Source organism: Typopeltis vanoorti, chromosome 4 (genome assembly GCF_054136105.1).
Source record: "Typopeltis vanoorti isolate ZY-2024b chromosome 4, IOZ_Tvanoo_1.0, whole genome shotgun sequence".
In the NCBI taxonomy this organism is placed as follows: domain Eukaryota; kingdom Metazoa; phylum Arthropoda; class Arachnida; order Uropygi; family Thelyphonidae; genus Typopeltis; species Typopeltis vanoorti.
The window spans coordinates 164,573,341-164,588,995 of record NC_143552.1 but is presented as its reverse complement, the minus strand read 5'-3'; the positions used below and the strand labels follow the sequence as shown (position 1 = coordinate 164,588,995).

At 34.4% G+C, this 15,655-nt stretch overlaps 1 protein-coding gene across 3 annotated transcripts in view; it reads left to right on the top strand.

Annotated features, from left to right (window-relative positions):
* Ypel (Yippee-like) overlaps positions 1–15,655 on the top strand; it is a 349,317-nt gene that overhangs the window by 210,384 nt on the left and 123,278 nt on the right. For all 3 annotated transcript variants that reach the window (XM_090392078.1, XM_090392077.1, XM_090392076.1), the window contains one exon: positions 7,696–7,968. In XM_090392078.1, coding sequence (XP_090248204.1) covers positions 7,867–7,968 — 102 coding nt within the window. In that variant the 5' untranslated portion in view covers positions 7,696–7,866. The remainder of the gene's footprint in view (positions 1–7,695; positions 7,969–15,655) is intronic.

Sequence of the window (15,655 nt, the reverse complement as noted above, 5' to 3'; positions counted from 1 at the left end):
TACTGGCCTGCCATTGCTGTCTGTTTTCATTCTGCTTACACTTCTCATTTATCATTCATGAAGGATTGTTCATTACGTATTTGAAGTCTTGTAATTTACTGGCAAATTTTGCTTGAAATAATGGGAAAGAAGATGACACTATTTGGGTAGATGACTTTGACGATGCACACAAGGAAACCGCTCTCGAGGCCGAAAGTAGCGATAGCGAATAGGAGATTCTTGGTAAGTCAAACCCATTTTCAGTTTTTTCCTGAAAACTTTATTTCCAAAAATTCCTTCATATATCTTGCACCACAATTTTTTAGCTTTAGTTTTGGGGAAAAAAAGTGAGAGTTATATTTGAGTGAGTACGTACTTATCGTCTCTTTTTTTCAGACCTCCATCTACTATCATGAGCCATTATGCTAGTTGTACATTTGCAAACTTCAGAATGCCTGTTTGGCTATTGTGAATTTGAATTTTAGGATTGTAAAGATTTTATTCCAGTTGATTTCTTTAGTCCAGAACAAACATAAAAAAAATGTTTACAAAGTTGTAGGAGGAATTTCCTTTTATTAAAAAAAAAAAAAAATTCATTAAGGGATAACATTATCAAATGTGAGAAATGTTCATATGATTTTTGTGTTGCAATGGCATAGCAGCAATTTCTCAGCATTTACAAACATCAAAACATAAACATAAAAGCAATATCAGTATACTCTATGTGAATTTATAGTGTCATTTTTCAGAAATAAAACTTTGATGTTACAGCAAAAAAATGTGCCACTTAGAGAAGCAACGTGGTGTTATTCTGTGTAGTATAACCATTCATTTCTTTTGCACAATTTGCACTTCAAAATTTATCAAAAACTGTTGCGACCAAAAAAGTTTTTTGAAATTGTTTTTTATTTTTCCAAAGAAAGGAGGAGAGATGAAGACCATATAAATTTGTCCAATTTTTCCAAGAAAAATATGATCACTATATCTGTAATACATAGCAATATGTGTCCAAATGGAATAGTGCTATGAATTATGGATTATTGGGACAATTTGATGTAAAGTCAGTGGCATGTATATACAAGCAGCCCTAATTGTGAAGATACTTCACATTCAAACTTTTGTTTTCTAATGCTTGGATAAAAGATAACAACAGGAATATAATTTCTTGTGGTGTAATTTTCTTGCATATGGCTTCAGTCACATCACAGATCTTTGTACCTGGAAAACAAACCTTTGTTGTTCATTCATCTTGCAAATTTCTAATCATGGAATCACTGTAAATTAATATTTTTTTTTCATCCATTTTTGCTTTTCTTCTTTTTTCTTGCATGTTTTCTTTCTTGCCTTTTCTGCTACTTAAGAAGTACATTTTTCTCTCGTTCCCATGTGATATTTCAAATCGCTTATTGAAGCCTTGAGTTTTAGCATCATACTTTGTTTTTAATCTCAGCTATATCACCTATCTCGCACATCTCTTTCAAACCATTCTCACCATTATATATTCTCTCTCTCGCTCCCCCCCCCCTCTCCTCTTGACTAAGCAAATTTTCTTTTCTAATTAGGATAATTAGCAATATCACAAATGCTTTCTCAAATTTGATATGTCCCTCTGTTTCCTAAAATTACATTTGGAAAAAAAAATCTCTTTAGCATACAAAATCATAATTTTTTTACCATTTTTTAAAAATATTTCTCAGTATTAACTCCTTAACGTACCAATTAAAAATCAGAAAGCGGTCGTTTTTCTGCCAATTTTTTTGGGTGAGGGTGATTTGCTGGATCAAATTCATCATTATTTTTCAAATAATGATGAATTTGTGCAAATGCAAACGAAATAGCCGATACACGCCGTTGCCAACTTTTCTCGGTTGAAAGGAAATAGGCACAAGATTGTCTAGCATCTATATTCTGTTGTATTTTTATATGTGAAACCAAAATTCAAAATCAATTTTGGTGCAATAAACAAAAGACGTGTCATCACAGACGTCTTTGTATGTTAAGGGGTTAATATAGATTCTGTAGATATAAATATTTTATATTTAATATACAGAAGTGCATGTAACAGTCGTTCCCTGAGTTTTTGACACTAGATTAAATCTTGACACTTGCTCGATGGTTGTAATGATTAGAGAATCAAGAATAGAAATAATTTCAGTTTGTTGCTGACATCTTCGTTTTCACTTAATGTGGAAGAAATTTGAGACAGTTTTTAGCATTTGAGTTAAATTTAAGTCAGTAGTTTAACTGTCATGAAAATATAAAGCTTTCAACGAAGACATAGAGGAAGTTATTATAATTTTAAATGTAATGTAGGAAGCAAGCATTCTTTCATATTTTTTAAATTGAATAAGTTTTTGTATTGGTACTTTATACAAGAGAAACAGGACCTTCATCAGATGGTAAAATTATCTTGAAATGAAAAAAATACATAAACTGATCAATGTTATTTTTTTTATCAGTTTATGTGCTGCAGAATTTGTCATTTCTGAAATTTTTAATGCACAACTATTTTAAAATTTAGTTGTGCATTACTGCAACATGCACCACATCTATAATAGATAAATTAGTGTTTCTTAACTAGGAGCTTGTGAATTGTGTTTTGAAGGATCTACAAGTCAAGTAGATTTGTGTAGTAGAATGTGTTTTTCATTTCAATTTTATTGTTATTACTTCCAGGAAAATTGTGCTAATTTTATTTTTACATCTGGACTATTGTGCATATCCAGTCTGGTTTCTAATGTGATAAAAATGATAGAAGGTTCAAAATAACTAATGGCTCATCAAGGCTTGGAAATGTTGTTTATGAGGAGCAGTTGAAGATATGTAAAATGTAGAGCTAAGTAAACAGAGGAGAGATATGATAGGCTGAAGTTGATGAGGGGGATTTTCCAGATTAATATGGATTATTCATGGAGACAATAAGGAGGGGAGTAACATTTTTATATCGTGATAAGAGAGTGTTGGATCTCTTGGAGATGTAAATGGGTAAGGTACAATATTGACTGATATGGTGATGGTTAAGTGAAACCTGCAGTAATAATTGATTCCATATACTGTAGGTCTACTAATATACAGGGTGTTCGGGATAAATTTGACAGTTTCGTAAGGAAAAAGAAAATCTTCTTTGTATCTATTAAATTTAATGAATTGACAAAAAAACATTACAGGCAGAGTTAATTACAATACTATCAACAAGATTTACTCAAAATAACCACCATTAGCATCGATCACAGCTTCAATTCTGCTTTGGAACCTCGAACAAGCTGATGCTACAGTCTCCCTGGGAAGGGCCGCAAAAACTGTTTTAATTTTATCCATTAACTGGGCTTTTGTATTACTGGAAGTGCGATTGGTGTCTTTTTCAACTGCGCCCCATACAAAATAATCCATGGGGTTAAGGTCTGGGGAGTTTGGAGGCCAAACATTTGGACTGGTGAAGTCGTAGAAATTTTCAGACAACCATTTTTGACTTTTCCCAGAGGTGTGGCAAGGGGCCGAATCCTGCTGCCATACATACGGCCTACCATTGGCTACCCTTGTTATCCAGGGCTTGACTACAGTTAGCAACTCCACGAACAAAGCCCGAATTCCAATGCCAGGGTTCTTCAACACCTGTTCCTACAGATTTGCGAGGAATTCTGCTGTACGAACGCAATCAGATCGTCTGCTAGGGATCTTTCTTCTTGCTACATCCTCGTAGTCACCATTGCAAGTCTCTAGTTCATGCCTGATTGTTTTTACTGTATTCAGGGAGCATTGGGCAGCAGTCGTAATATCCTTATTTTGATGGCGGGCACGAATCATCATGATACAAGTTATTCTCTTCCATGATTCAGGTGGGTTCCAGCTATCCATCCTTTCTGACATCTTGTATATGAATGAAGAAGGGTCCAAACTTTTAAATGAAGAGAAGTGTGTGTTAATACATGTAACTTACGGAAAAATATAATTAATTATAAATATGTCAAATTTATCCCGAACACCCTGTATATATATAATGATGCAACAGATTTTACTTGGCTATATGACATGATTAAAAAAAAAAAAATTAATGACTAGAAGCTGAGAGATATCAAAATAAAAAAAAGTACTATTTATTATTTGAGTACAATTAGTTTTTTTTTTTTTTTAGAAAACTTCATCAGGTGCATAACATGGAAAGAGAAATACAAAAAATATACATTATAAAAGGCAGCTATAAATTAACTTGCAAACATATTACTGACATTTCAAGCTGTTGTGGAACGTTCACATGGGCATGATCTTGTGTATGGCAAAGTTGGATAGTTGAAGAGTGACAATGAGATAGGTTATAGCTAAGGTTAGTATTAAGATGGACCAGATCGAGAGAAGTTTCTGTTGATTCCAAAATTCTTCTCTCAAGTTCATTGTAGCATCTAAAAATGCTTTCCGATTTGTTCCAGATCACTGGATGAATGACAGAATCATCTTTGTTAGGGCAAACAGAATTAAGAATGTGATTAGCTAGCGCACTGGTTCTACCATATGTTTTGTCTCTAATAAGACCTAGAACTAGACCTCTAATAAGGTCTAGTTCTACCATATGTAATGTCTCTCAAATGTTCTTCCATAGACAACTCAGTGGATTTCTCTGTCTGACCAAAATAGGCCACATTGCAGTTGCACTTAAACTGCTAGATACTTTAGGCTGTCATATTTCGGTTTAGGTGTCCAAGTAAGGAACAGAGTTTGGAAAGAGGAGTAAAAGAAGGGCAGAATTTAAATTTCGTGAGAATTTTAGCTAGCTTATATATCTCTACCATATATATCAGCTCTGTGAAATAGAGCTGATATATATGGTAAAGAGAGATAAAGCCTTTTACATCCGTATTGTCTTCAATATGGTAAGCAGGTGGATTAAAAAGTAGCTTACAAACTGTTTAGGATAGCCACTTTTCTGAAAGGTTGTAATAAGAACATTTACCCAAAGTAGAAATGATGCCATGCTTCTGGGGTTGGATAGTGATGTGATTGTGCTTGAAGATATTTATTGGTATGTGTGGGTTTTCTATGAATAGAAAAGTTCATAGAAAAATGTTGAAGTTTTTCCCACTTGGTTAGACTATAATAAATTTAGTTTAATCCCATATCCAAGTGTAAGCAAACAAAGTTTGCACCTGAAGTATCTTCAGGACAGACAACTCATGGTTAAAGGTGGACTAAGCTCTCATCACTTGTCTCGGTATCTCCTATAATGCAAAGCACATCTTCTTGCAGACATGTATAATGCTGTGCATTAAGGGAAGGGCCACTACCCAGACCAGTTTAGATATCTTTATTGAGGTCTCGTTAGTGGGAGCCAGACCCAGAGATGGTGATACTAAGGTGGAAGTAATGGAGAAGTCATATTTACCTATACGAGTTGCCAAAAGGTTTCTCACCTTATTATTAAATTACTCTGGATTAGAGAAAGATGTTCCTGAAGATACTTCAGCTGCAAACTTTGTTTGCTTATCCTTGGATAAAGGATTAAACTAAATTTATTATATAATAAATTTAGTTTAATCCTTTATCCAAGTGTGAGCAAACAAAGTTTGCGCCTGAAAGTATCTTCAGGACTGGGTTAAGGTGGTACACACCAGGGCAACTCGTTGCAAAGGTGGAGCAAGCTACCAACACTCCTATCTCAGTATCTCCTATAATGCAAAACACATCTCCTTACGGATATGTCTAATGTTATGCATTAAGGGAAGGGCCACTACCCAGACTAGTTTCGACCTTTATTGAGGTCTCTTCAGTGGGAGCCAGGCCCAAGTGGAGATATCAGGCAGAAGCATTAGCAGGTCATCTCCACCTATAGGAATTGCCAATTGGTGTGCCACCCTTTTTTAATAATTTACTCTGGATTTAGAGAAAGATGTTGAAAGTTTATTTTTCACTTGGTTAGAGTATAATAAATTTAGTTTAATCCTTTATCCAAGTGTGAGCAAACAAAGTTTGCGCCTGAAAGTATCTTCAGGACTGGGTTAAGGTGGTACACACCAGGGCAACTCGTTGCAAAGGTGGAGCAAGCTACCAACACTCCTATCTCAGTATCTCCTATAATGCAAAACACATCTCTTGTACCACCTTAACCCAGTCCTGAAGATACTTTCAGGCGCAAACTTTGTTTGCTCACACTTGGATAAAGGATTAAACTAAATTTATTATACTCTAACCAAGTGAAAAATAAACTTTCAACATCTTTCTCTAAATCCAGAGTAAATTATTAAAAAAGGGTGGCACACCAATTGGCAATTCCTATAGGTGGAGATGACCTGCTAATGCTTCTGCCTGATATCTCCACTTGGGCCTGGCTCCCACTGAAGAGACCTCAATAAAGGTCGAAACTAGTCTGGGTAGTGGCCCTTCCCTTAATGCATAACATTAGACATATCCGTAAGGAGATGTGTTTTGCATTATAGGAGATACTGAGATAGGAGTGTTGGTAGCTTGCTCCACCTTTGCAACGAGTTGCCCTGGTGTGTACCACCTTAACCCAGTCCTGAAGATACTTTCAGGCGCAAACTTTGTTTGCTCACACTTGGATAAAGGATTAAACTAAATTTATTATACTCTAACCAAGTGAAAAATAAACTTTCAACATCAATAAATTTATTATAGTCTAACCAAGTGGGAAAAAACTTCCAACATCTTTCTCTAATCCAGAGTAATTTAATAATAAGGTGAGACACCTTTTGGCAACTCGTATAGGTAAATAAGACTTCTCCATTACTTCCATCTTTGTATCACCACCTCTGGGTAGTGGCTCTTCCCTTAAGACATCATTATATATGTCTGCAAGGAGATGTGCTTTGCATTATCAGAGATACTAAGACAAGTGATGACAGCTTAATCCACCTTTACCATGAGTTGCCTCAGTCCTGAAGGTATTTCAGGTGCGAATTTTGTTTCCTTACACTTGGATATAGGATTAAACTAAATTTATTATAGTTTCTGACACATGAGTGAATTTTCATATATAAAATTTCTTTACTTTTTTTTTTTTTCTGTAGGAAATTTCAACTTTAGTTGTTACCTTTGTTATAACTCCTTGTTTTGTAACATCATAGAATCCAGAAATATTAAATGCATTACAAATTTCTTTGTGAATTTCACTTATTCTCCACAGAGAACCACAGAATAAGTGAATTTGTAAGAAATCTCAGTATCAAAAAGTATGAGAAACATCATTTGGTTTTAGATAAGTCAACAACCATTTCAGTTAATTCCTCCTCATCCCTTTTTCTTAGCTGTTGAAGTACATCTTTCAAAACAAGTGAATTTCAAAATCTTGAAAAATACCAGAAGTTTGCTGTATAAAACTTCTTAAGGATATTAAGTAATCCAAAATGCCCAAATTTGAACCAGTGGTTTAATTGAAGGAGAAAGAAGTGGTAATGATGTAATTATCAGAAGGGACTTTAGCATTACTTAGCTCATATTAGTTCCATTGAATATGGATAATTAAAAATTAGCTAATGTTTGTTCAAAGGAAAAGGTGAAAAATATCATTTTTCAAGGAAACGTTTTTCCTAGAAAAATCTGATTTTTCTCCCAATTCAGCCACTGAGTACCAACATATATGTTGTTGATAGTCTGAATAATTTATTCCAAAAAAAAAAGTTTTCTGTTAATAATTCCTTGATATTTTCAAGAATATTAATCACTTATAGGCATAATTGATGAATTAAAAGATTATTTTATTGTTTTTAGGTTAAAGGAAAGGTGTTTGAATTTTGCACTTTTCATCCAACTAAGCAGTACTTGACTTTCAATGTATGTGCTCCTAAAACAAACTTCTCATGTGCTGTGATCCTCTGTAATAATAGGACAGTAGCTTGGTACTGCTTACTTGTCAGTGGAAGCATTATCCCATTGTTAGAAATGGTGAAAACTTTCCAAGCCTATTTACCTAATTGTCATCGCACATATAGTTGCATTCATTGTCGTGCACACCTTGCAAATCATGATGAACTTATTTCAAAGGTAAAAATGAATATATTTGTAAAATATAATTTATAACAATAGCTTTTTCATTTTAACGTTTTTTAGTGTTGTTACCATTTCAACCTTATGCAATGACATAACACACCAGACTTTATTATTGCATGCTATATTTTAGCTATCCTTCTAATCTGTGGAGGAGGAGGGGGGAGTGAGTCTAAAAGTCAATACCTTCATGCACACAGTGCTTGGAGTGCATATGACCTTGAAAAGTGGTTAGTCATGTTTTGTTCATTCATCCTCTCTGCTACAGTTAATATATAGCAGTCTACAATGGAAGTTATATTTCCCGTGTTATCATGTACCAAGTACATGATAACATGAGTCTTGTAAAGTAGACAATTTACAAGTTACTTGCATGTAAAACAACATGCAGTAATCAGATTTTTAATGTTTGAAAATTTGGTATGGAAATTCATCATTTAGAAGGCTTTATGATAAAATTGTAAATGTGATGGGTTTTGTATTTTGTTGAGCACTGAACAAGAAAGTGACATGGAGTTGTTATAGAAATTACTGCTTGACAAATTAGCATGAGACAACCAAATTATTACTGAATTTAAAATGCATGCATGTTGGGGTGCTGCATCACTGGAAACTTATTACTGATTGCTTCAATTACCAAATGAGATTGCTTTTCTTCACAAAATCCTGACTGGGATAAAGGTTGGGTCTTTCATTATGAATCCAAAATGAATTCAGTCTGTGGAACATTGCCATCCTACCTTAATTCAGTGAGGTGGGATGGTATTATTCCAAAAAGATAAACTCAGCACTTCTACTGGGAAGTGCATGATGACTCTCTTTTGAGAAACAGAACTGTCATTCACCAGTTATGCAGAGTGAATGGAGACAACAGTAAATTCACAGACCAATAAAAAGTTGAAATAATGACCCAGACTTAGCTCAATCAGATTCTTCAAACAGAATGAGAGAAAAGTGGAAGCATAGTCTGGTTTAATGTATAGTAATCAGCATCCATGAAAATGCTTATACAAAATGCATGCATGAAAAATTTGATATGTGTAATCTCATTCATATGAAGGGAAAGAATGCATAACATCCAGCAAGGTTTTTGTAATTATGAATAAACATAACTTGGATTCGGCTCTAATCATATGTTGTAAAAATAGATGGAAAAGCAAAAATTAATCAAATGTTTGCTGCATTTTTGAAAATGTGAATAAGAAAATTATGAAGCAGTGAAAAGTATGCATAAAAATGTAGAATACTTTTTCATTGGTTACAAAATAAATTGCACTAAATTTCTTGTTTTAATCCTTAATCCAAGCATGAGCAAAGTTTTGCATGTGAAGTATCTTCATGTGGAAAACTTTTCTCGTGGATGACTTTGCATCAAATCACCCTAGTATTCCCATAATACATAGCACACTTCCTTTTGGATATGTGTATATTACTGTGACCCTACAGGAAGGGTCACCACCCAGACTGGTTTCAATCTTCATTGGGAACTGGACCCATAGAGATACAGAGAGCTAAATCATTGTAATATCTTAATGAGTTTAGCTCCTACTGATTAGACCTCATAAAGGTTGAAACTGGTCTGGATAGTGACATTTCACATACTGCATAGCAATATTTATTTCCTTTCAGAAGTATGCTGTGCATTGTGGAATAAGAGGGCAATTTGATGTGAAGATACTTCATCCACAAATTTTTTGTTGCTTGTGCTTTAAAGATTAAAACAATAATATAATTTCCTGTCTAGTTTAACTTTGTAACCAAGCACAAAACTTTACAAACCATCTCTAATATGATGATTATTTTAATATGATGGTACACTATTTTGTGACTTGCATATGGAAAAAGACTTCTGCATTGATTTAGCTCTCAGTATCTCTACAGGTATACTTCTCACTAGTAGTTAATGGCATTTCAACAGATAAATACTTTTTTTTTTTCCTCTCTGCAAATTTTAGCTTTTGAGATAATGGTGCCAGTTTCCCCTCAAAAACATTAGGAATTGAAATTCCACGATGTGAAGATGTGAGACATAGTGATCAAGGTTTAAGAGATAATACAATAGGAACCAATAAGATATTTTCCTTCACTCCATTATGGTGAGAGGGAAGGATAAAATATTTAGTTGTAAGTAAAAATGTGGGAACCAGAAACCAACTATTATATGATTACTGCATTCCCCAAGGTAGTACAATAATATTTGTAATGGTAGGAAGCCCAGTAGAGAACAGCAATACGAATCTAATACAAACATTACATTCTTGGAATGAGGTGAAATTAATAACATAAAGAAAAGAATATCTCAGATGAAAATTTTACTTTTTTTTTTCTTGCAAGGTCACCTTCATAATGGGTGAAGATGCCTGTACTACATTCTGTAGATATTGGTACAACTCTAATTTTGATAAGCTATCCAGGGACGTAGGAGAGTGCTTGCGTTTCAGGTGTTGATACCACTGTTTACACAGCATCTGCCTGAATGCTAAGTTTCAGTCAGTGTAGAGATTTGATATTGCAAGCCAGACATGTGAGAGTTCTGATCACTATACTATCTGTCCCCTCAAAACTTTTGCCAATAGAACCTGTCAAGACTGTATGTATACTAGTGAAGAATTTCCAGATGTTTCAGTTCACCTTAGCAAAAGGGTACTTCCAAACAAACTGTACTTTTCAAAATAACAAAATTCATGGCAATGCCAACTGGATATTAGCCCAAAAGTTATAGAAAAACAGGAGCTTCTTCACAACTATGAATAATTAAAACTATCAGCAATGAAATTATCATAGCCACTGAACTGATAGAAGACCACGTTCAAACAAAGGAAGTTCTTGTAAAATTAGAAATCAAAGAAGTGGAAACAGAAAAGCAAATAAGATATCTGAGAGAACTTATTTAGACAAGATCATTGAAAATGAAAGATGCATTAATTAAAAAAAAAGTGAAAATAAACAGAATAAATTAAGTCAGTGCTAAAATGGGAATAAAAATTTTAAAGGAAAAGGATAAATAAAAAATCAAAGGTTATAGCTCATCGAATGAAGACTTATCAGACTCAGCAAAGTTCATGAACACTTTGAGGAACAACCATCCCATGCTGATAAAGGGAAAGAGAAGTTGCACCAAGAAAAAAAAAAAAAAAAAAAAAAAAAAAAAAAATATATATATATATATATATATATATATATATATATACACACACACCAATGCAAAGTTCTCTCAGTACAGATATCCTCTATATGAAAATATCTGGTTTCTAAATCAAGAATAGCAGCCATGAAATAGATGGCAGCGGATTGAGTGTGGAATGCAGTGTTTGGTTAAAATTCTAAGACAGTATTACTTTAAATTGATTGTTTTCTGTTAGTGCTGTAATACAATATAGCAGTGAAAGACAAGTAAAGTGAATGGATTGGATTTTTCAAAAATGGTATGGTAGCATGAATGTAGTATATATTCTTGGGAAGATGTCACAGACGTTTGTGGAGAGGCTGAATAACAGAAAGGAGCGAGTTTGGGTATGTAGGGAGTGCAATATTCTCATGAACTATGAGGGTTTGTTTAAATATTAGTTGGGAACATGTCATAACTAAAACGAAAGTTCAGAAAGTGTGTGGAAGTAATAGCGAGTAAAAAAATAAACGAAGCATATGGTAATGATGTGAAAAAAAAAACAGTGCAGTTAATGGTAAGATTGCAACCAGTGTTAATAGCAAACAAGCTTGTGTGAATAACAATAAGATAGGGAGACTGAATGATAGTGAAAAAATGATGCAAGATTTGAAACCTGAGTTGGTGAAGATTAGGCAAGAGTTTAAGTGGATGCAGAGTGAAATGAAGAGAGTTAGATGCATATGGAAGAGTGAAGAAGACAGGAATGAATGATGTTGCTATGAAAGAAGTAACAAAAGTGGCATTGTATGGGGGATTCAATTATTAGAGGTGTGGTAAATGAAGATGCACAAGGTTTGTTTTCTGGGAGGTGTTGGATATAAGGAGTAAGCAAGCAAAAGAGTTTTTTGTGGCTAAGGGACAAATGAATTTGACTGGGAACAAGGAGAATGTAAGAATGGATATCAACAGGTTGAGAAGGATAAAAGGTAACAGTGGGAATAGCGTGATAGGAAAGGTAGTTAGTGTATTGTCCTGGTATGACAGATGAGATGGAGAGTAAGGATTATTAAATGTTAGCAGCAATGTGTGAAGAGAAAGGAATGCAGATAATGTGTCGAATAAGTTTGAAGAATGAATTGAATTGTATATGAATGATGAACTGCATTTGAATGGTTTTGGTGTGAGTCATTTGGAGAGACTGTTGCTGGAAGGGAAAGAATAATGATTCAGAGAATGAATATGAGCAAATAAGAAGTGATGTGAAAGAGTAGGAAGGAGAGATTGAAGTGGTTTATGAATAGATAAGTGGGTAGCATGAGTGTGGAGAATGAGAGAACAAGTAAGGGAAATGGTGAACAGTTGGATAGAAGAAGGTTCTGGGATGGGTAAGGAGAAAAAGGAATGGCTCGAGGAAGGTATGAATACGTCGCATCTAATGGTAGTATCAGTGAAACTTGTTAGAGATCCAGGAATGAGCTATTATGTTTGTATATGGATGCAAGAAGTATCAGAAACAAGGCAAATGAAATGGTTGCATTGATTGAGTTCATTTACCCCAAAATTGTTGGAATAAGTGAGACATGGTTGGATAAGGATGACATCCTGACGAGAATAGAACTGGAATGGTATGATGTTTTTCGTGAAGATAAAAAGGAAGGTGGAGTGCTATTGATGATAGAAGTGTTATGTCCATACAAGATAGAGAAGCAAGGGGGAAATAGTGGTAATGGTTTTGAGGCATTATGATGTGAGATAGAGGAGAATAGAATGAAATACTTTGTTGGATGTTGCTATATAGATTTGGTAATATGGAAGGTAGTGACCAGGAAATGTATAAGTAAATTAGCCAAGCAAATAGGAAAAGGGTGATAATTATGGGTAATTTTAATTATGGCAATATAGATTGGGATGATGAGATAGCAACCAGAAGTAATGAAAATTGATTTCTTGAGTTTCTGAGGGATAACTATCTCAGACAGTATGCAACAGAGGCAATGTGAGGATTGAGTGTCTTGGATTTGATCATCTCATTGGAAGATGCCATTATAAATGAGGTGTCAAATCTCCCTCCAGTTGGTGAAAGTGACCATGAATTGATTGCCTGAATGGTTGCCAGCTATTTGAGAAAGCCAAGAAAATGAGGTTCCTGAGTTTTTAAGGGACAACTATCTCAGGCAGTATGCAACGAAGGGCACAAGAGAATTGAGGGTTTTGGATTTGATCATCTCATCAGAGGATGTTACGAGGTAACAAATCATCCTCTAGTGACCATGAAGTGATTAGCTGGGTGGTTGCCAGCCACATAAGAACTTCTGTGAAGAAAGGGTATATCGGGACTACAAAGCTGGTTTTTATGAGAAGCTCAGGAGACTGCCTGCAGCTGTAGCATGGAATGAGGAGTTGGGTGGAATGATTATTGCTGCTTGGATAATATTCAGGAACTGTGTAGTAGAAGCGATGTCTAAATGTATTTCAAAGGTTAGAAGGTTAAATAAGGTAGGTGTGAAATGGATGAATGAAGAGTTTTAAGCATGCAATACAGAGAAAAAAGGCATTGTGGAGGCAACATAAAGGAATGGTAATAATCGATTCCGTGATGAATACAGAGAACAGGCGACTTGGTTGGTAAATGTAGCAAAAGTTCAGTATGAGCAGTAGTTAGCTAATGAAGCCAAAAAAAACCCTAAGGATTTTCTTTGATATGTAGCCAGTGGGGGGAGGATTATTGTAAGATGACATTGATTGGAGAAAATGGTTTATAGAGGTCTTTCATCCTTGAAAATGTGATATCATGGAGTTTGCAGAGCAGTGGATGATGATGAGGAGAAACTGACTGTGAGTGAGCAAGAGGTATATGGGAAATCGAGCAAACTTGATGTTAATAAGGCTATGGAAGATGGTATATCATGTATTTTGAAGGAATGTGCCTGGAAGTTGACTTCTGCCTTGGCATATTTGTTTAATATGAGTCTTACAGTGAATAAAATTCCCAAGTAGTGCAAGGAAGGCAAGATTATACTGCTTTATAAGGGAGATGACAGAACTCAAGCATCAAATTATTGGCAAATCTGTGTCAGTTGATGTGGTGAAAGTGTTGGAGAGTCTCAGTGAACAAGAGAAAATTCGTAGGAGATGAAGCGAAATATACATAAACCAGAGAAATGCATATAACATGCACAACAACAAATTTTACAAGATGATTTTCTGTTCCATCAAATCCCATGTATTCTTGCCATGCCTAAATGAATCACCTGATAGCATTATTAGTTCATTGGATTAGCCTCTCACTATAGTTTTTAACTGAACCTACAAAATTTATATACTGGCTGTTTATTATTGATTAGTTATTTGTACTTTGTAAACAGATCTCTTTCCCTCCCCTCATAAGTTTTTTTTTTTTTTTTTTTAATTATTCTATCATAAATTTACTTAGTCATGTCTAGGATTGCATGCTGTTTGCTCTACCCAGGAATTTATAGGACACGCATCACAGATGTTAATTATTAATAATTCATTTCTCATTAATGAAAGTATTTCTACTCACACTTATTCCTTCCTTTACATTTCCCATTCTCATATGACTCATTAATGATGGTTCACATATTTAAACCTTTGAGTAATTCAAATATATTACCCAAATATAGCATTCTCCTTCATTATTGTTTACTAATATATCTTAAAACAAACACATTGTTCCCCCACTCTAAGCAGATTTGGTTACAATTAATTGATAAAGCATTCTGAGTTATCCTACAATTAATTGCATTGAACCAATTGAGATGAGCTCTGATGCGTTGTGCACTCTTAAAACTTTCATACATCAATAAAAATGCAATCACACAGTGAAATGATGTGAATTTTGTAGTGCGGGTTGCATCAGCCACACGACAGCACACCCAACCTAAATGGGCACGTAACGCCACTGGATCCTATTCTAATATGATTACCTACTTCCTTAATCAGTGAATTCTTATCTGACCTCTCCCCATTGGGCACATGTTTGTGGTGGAGTATTCAGTTATGGTACGTCCTTTCTTCTTCTTTCTTTGCTTTTTTTTTCTCTTATTCTACATTCTATTTCTCAGTTTTTTCTACTGTCCTGTTTTCCAGAGGATCTGCAAGACAGGACAGAATATAAGGATCTGCTCTGAAGTTTTGCTCAGAGCAAAGCTTTTCGACAAGGTACCTCACAGAAAATCTTTTCAAAACACTACAGTTATATGGGATAAATGAAACAGAGTATGTTCTGCATGATCTATATTTAAGTTGTAAGTCAGCAGTTAGAATTGAAGGAAATACGGGAAGATGGTTTGATGTAAAATCAAGTGTAAGACAAGGATAGACATTATCTCAACTCTTATTTATAATTTATATATTGCATTATTAAAGAAAGTTGCATTGAACCTGATATTAGAATTGAGGATATCAAATATACATCTTTAGGAATACAACGTCATCTGTATAAATCCAGTATAAGTCTCCAGGATTCTCTAACTAAATTGAATACCAGCTATAACAAATTTGGAATGAAAATCAGCAGTAAAAAGACAAACTATGAAAATAGGCAGGAACATA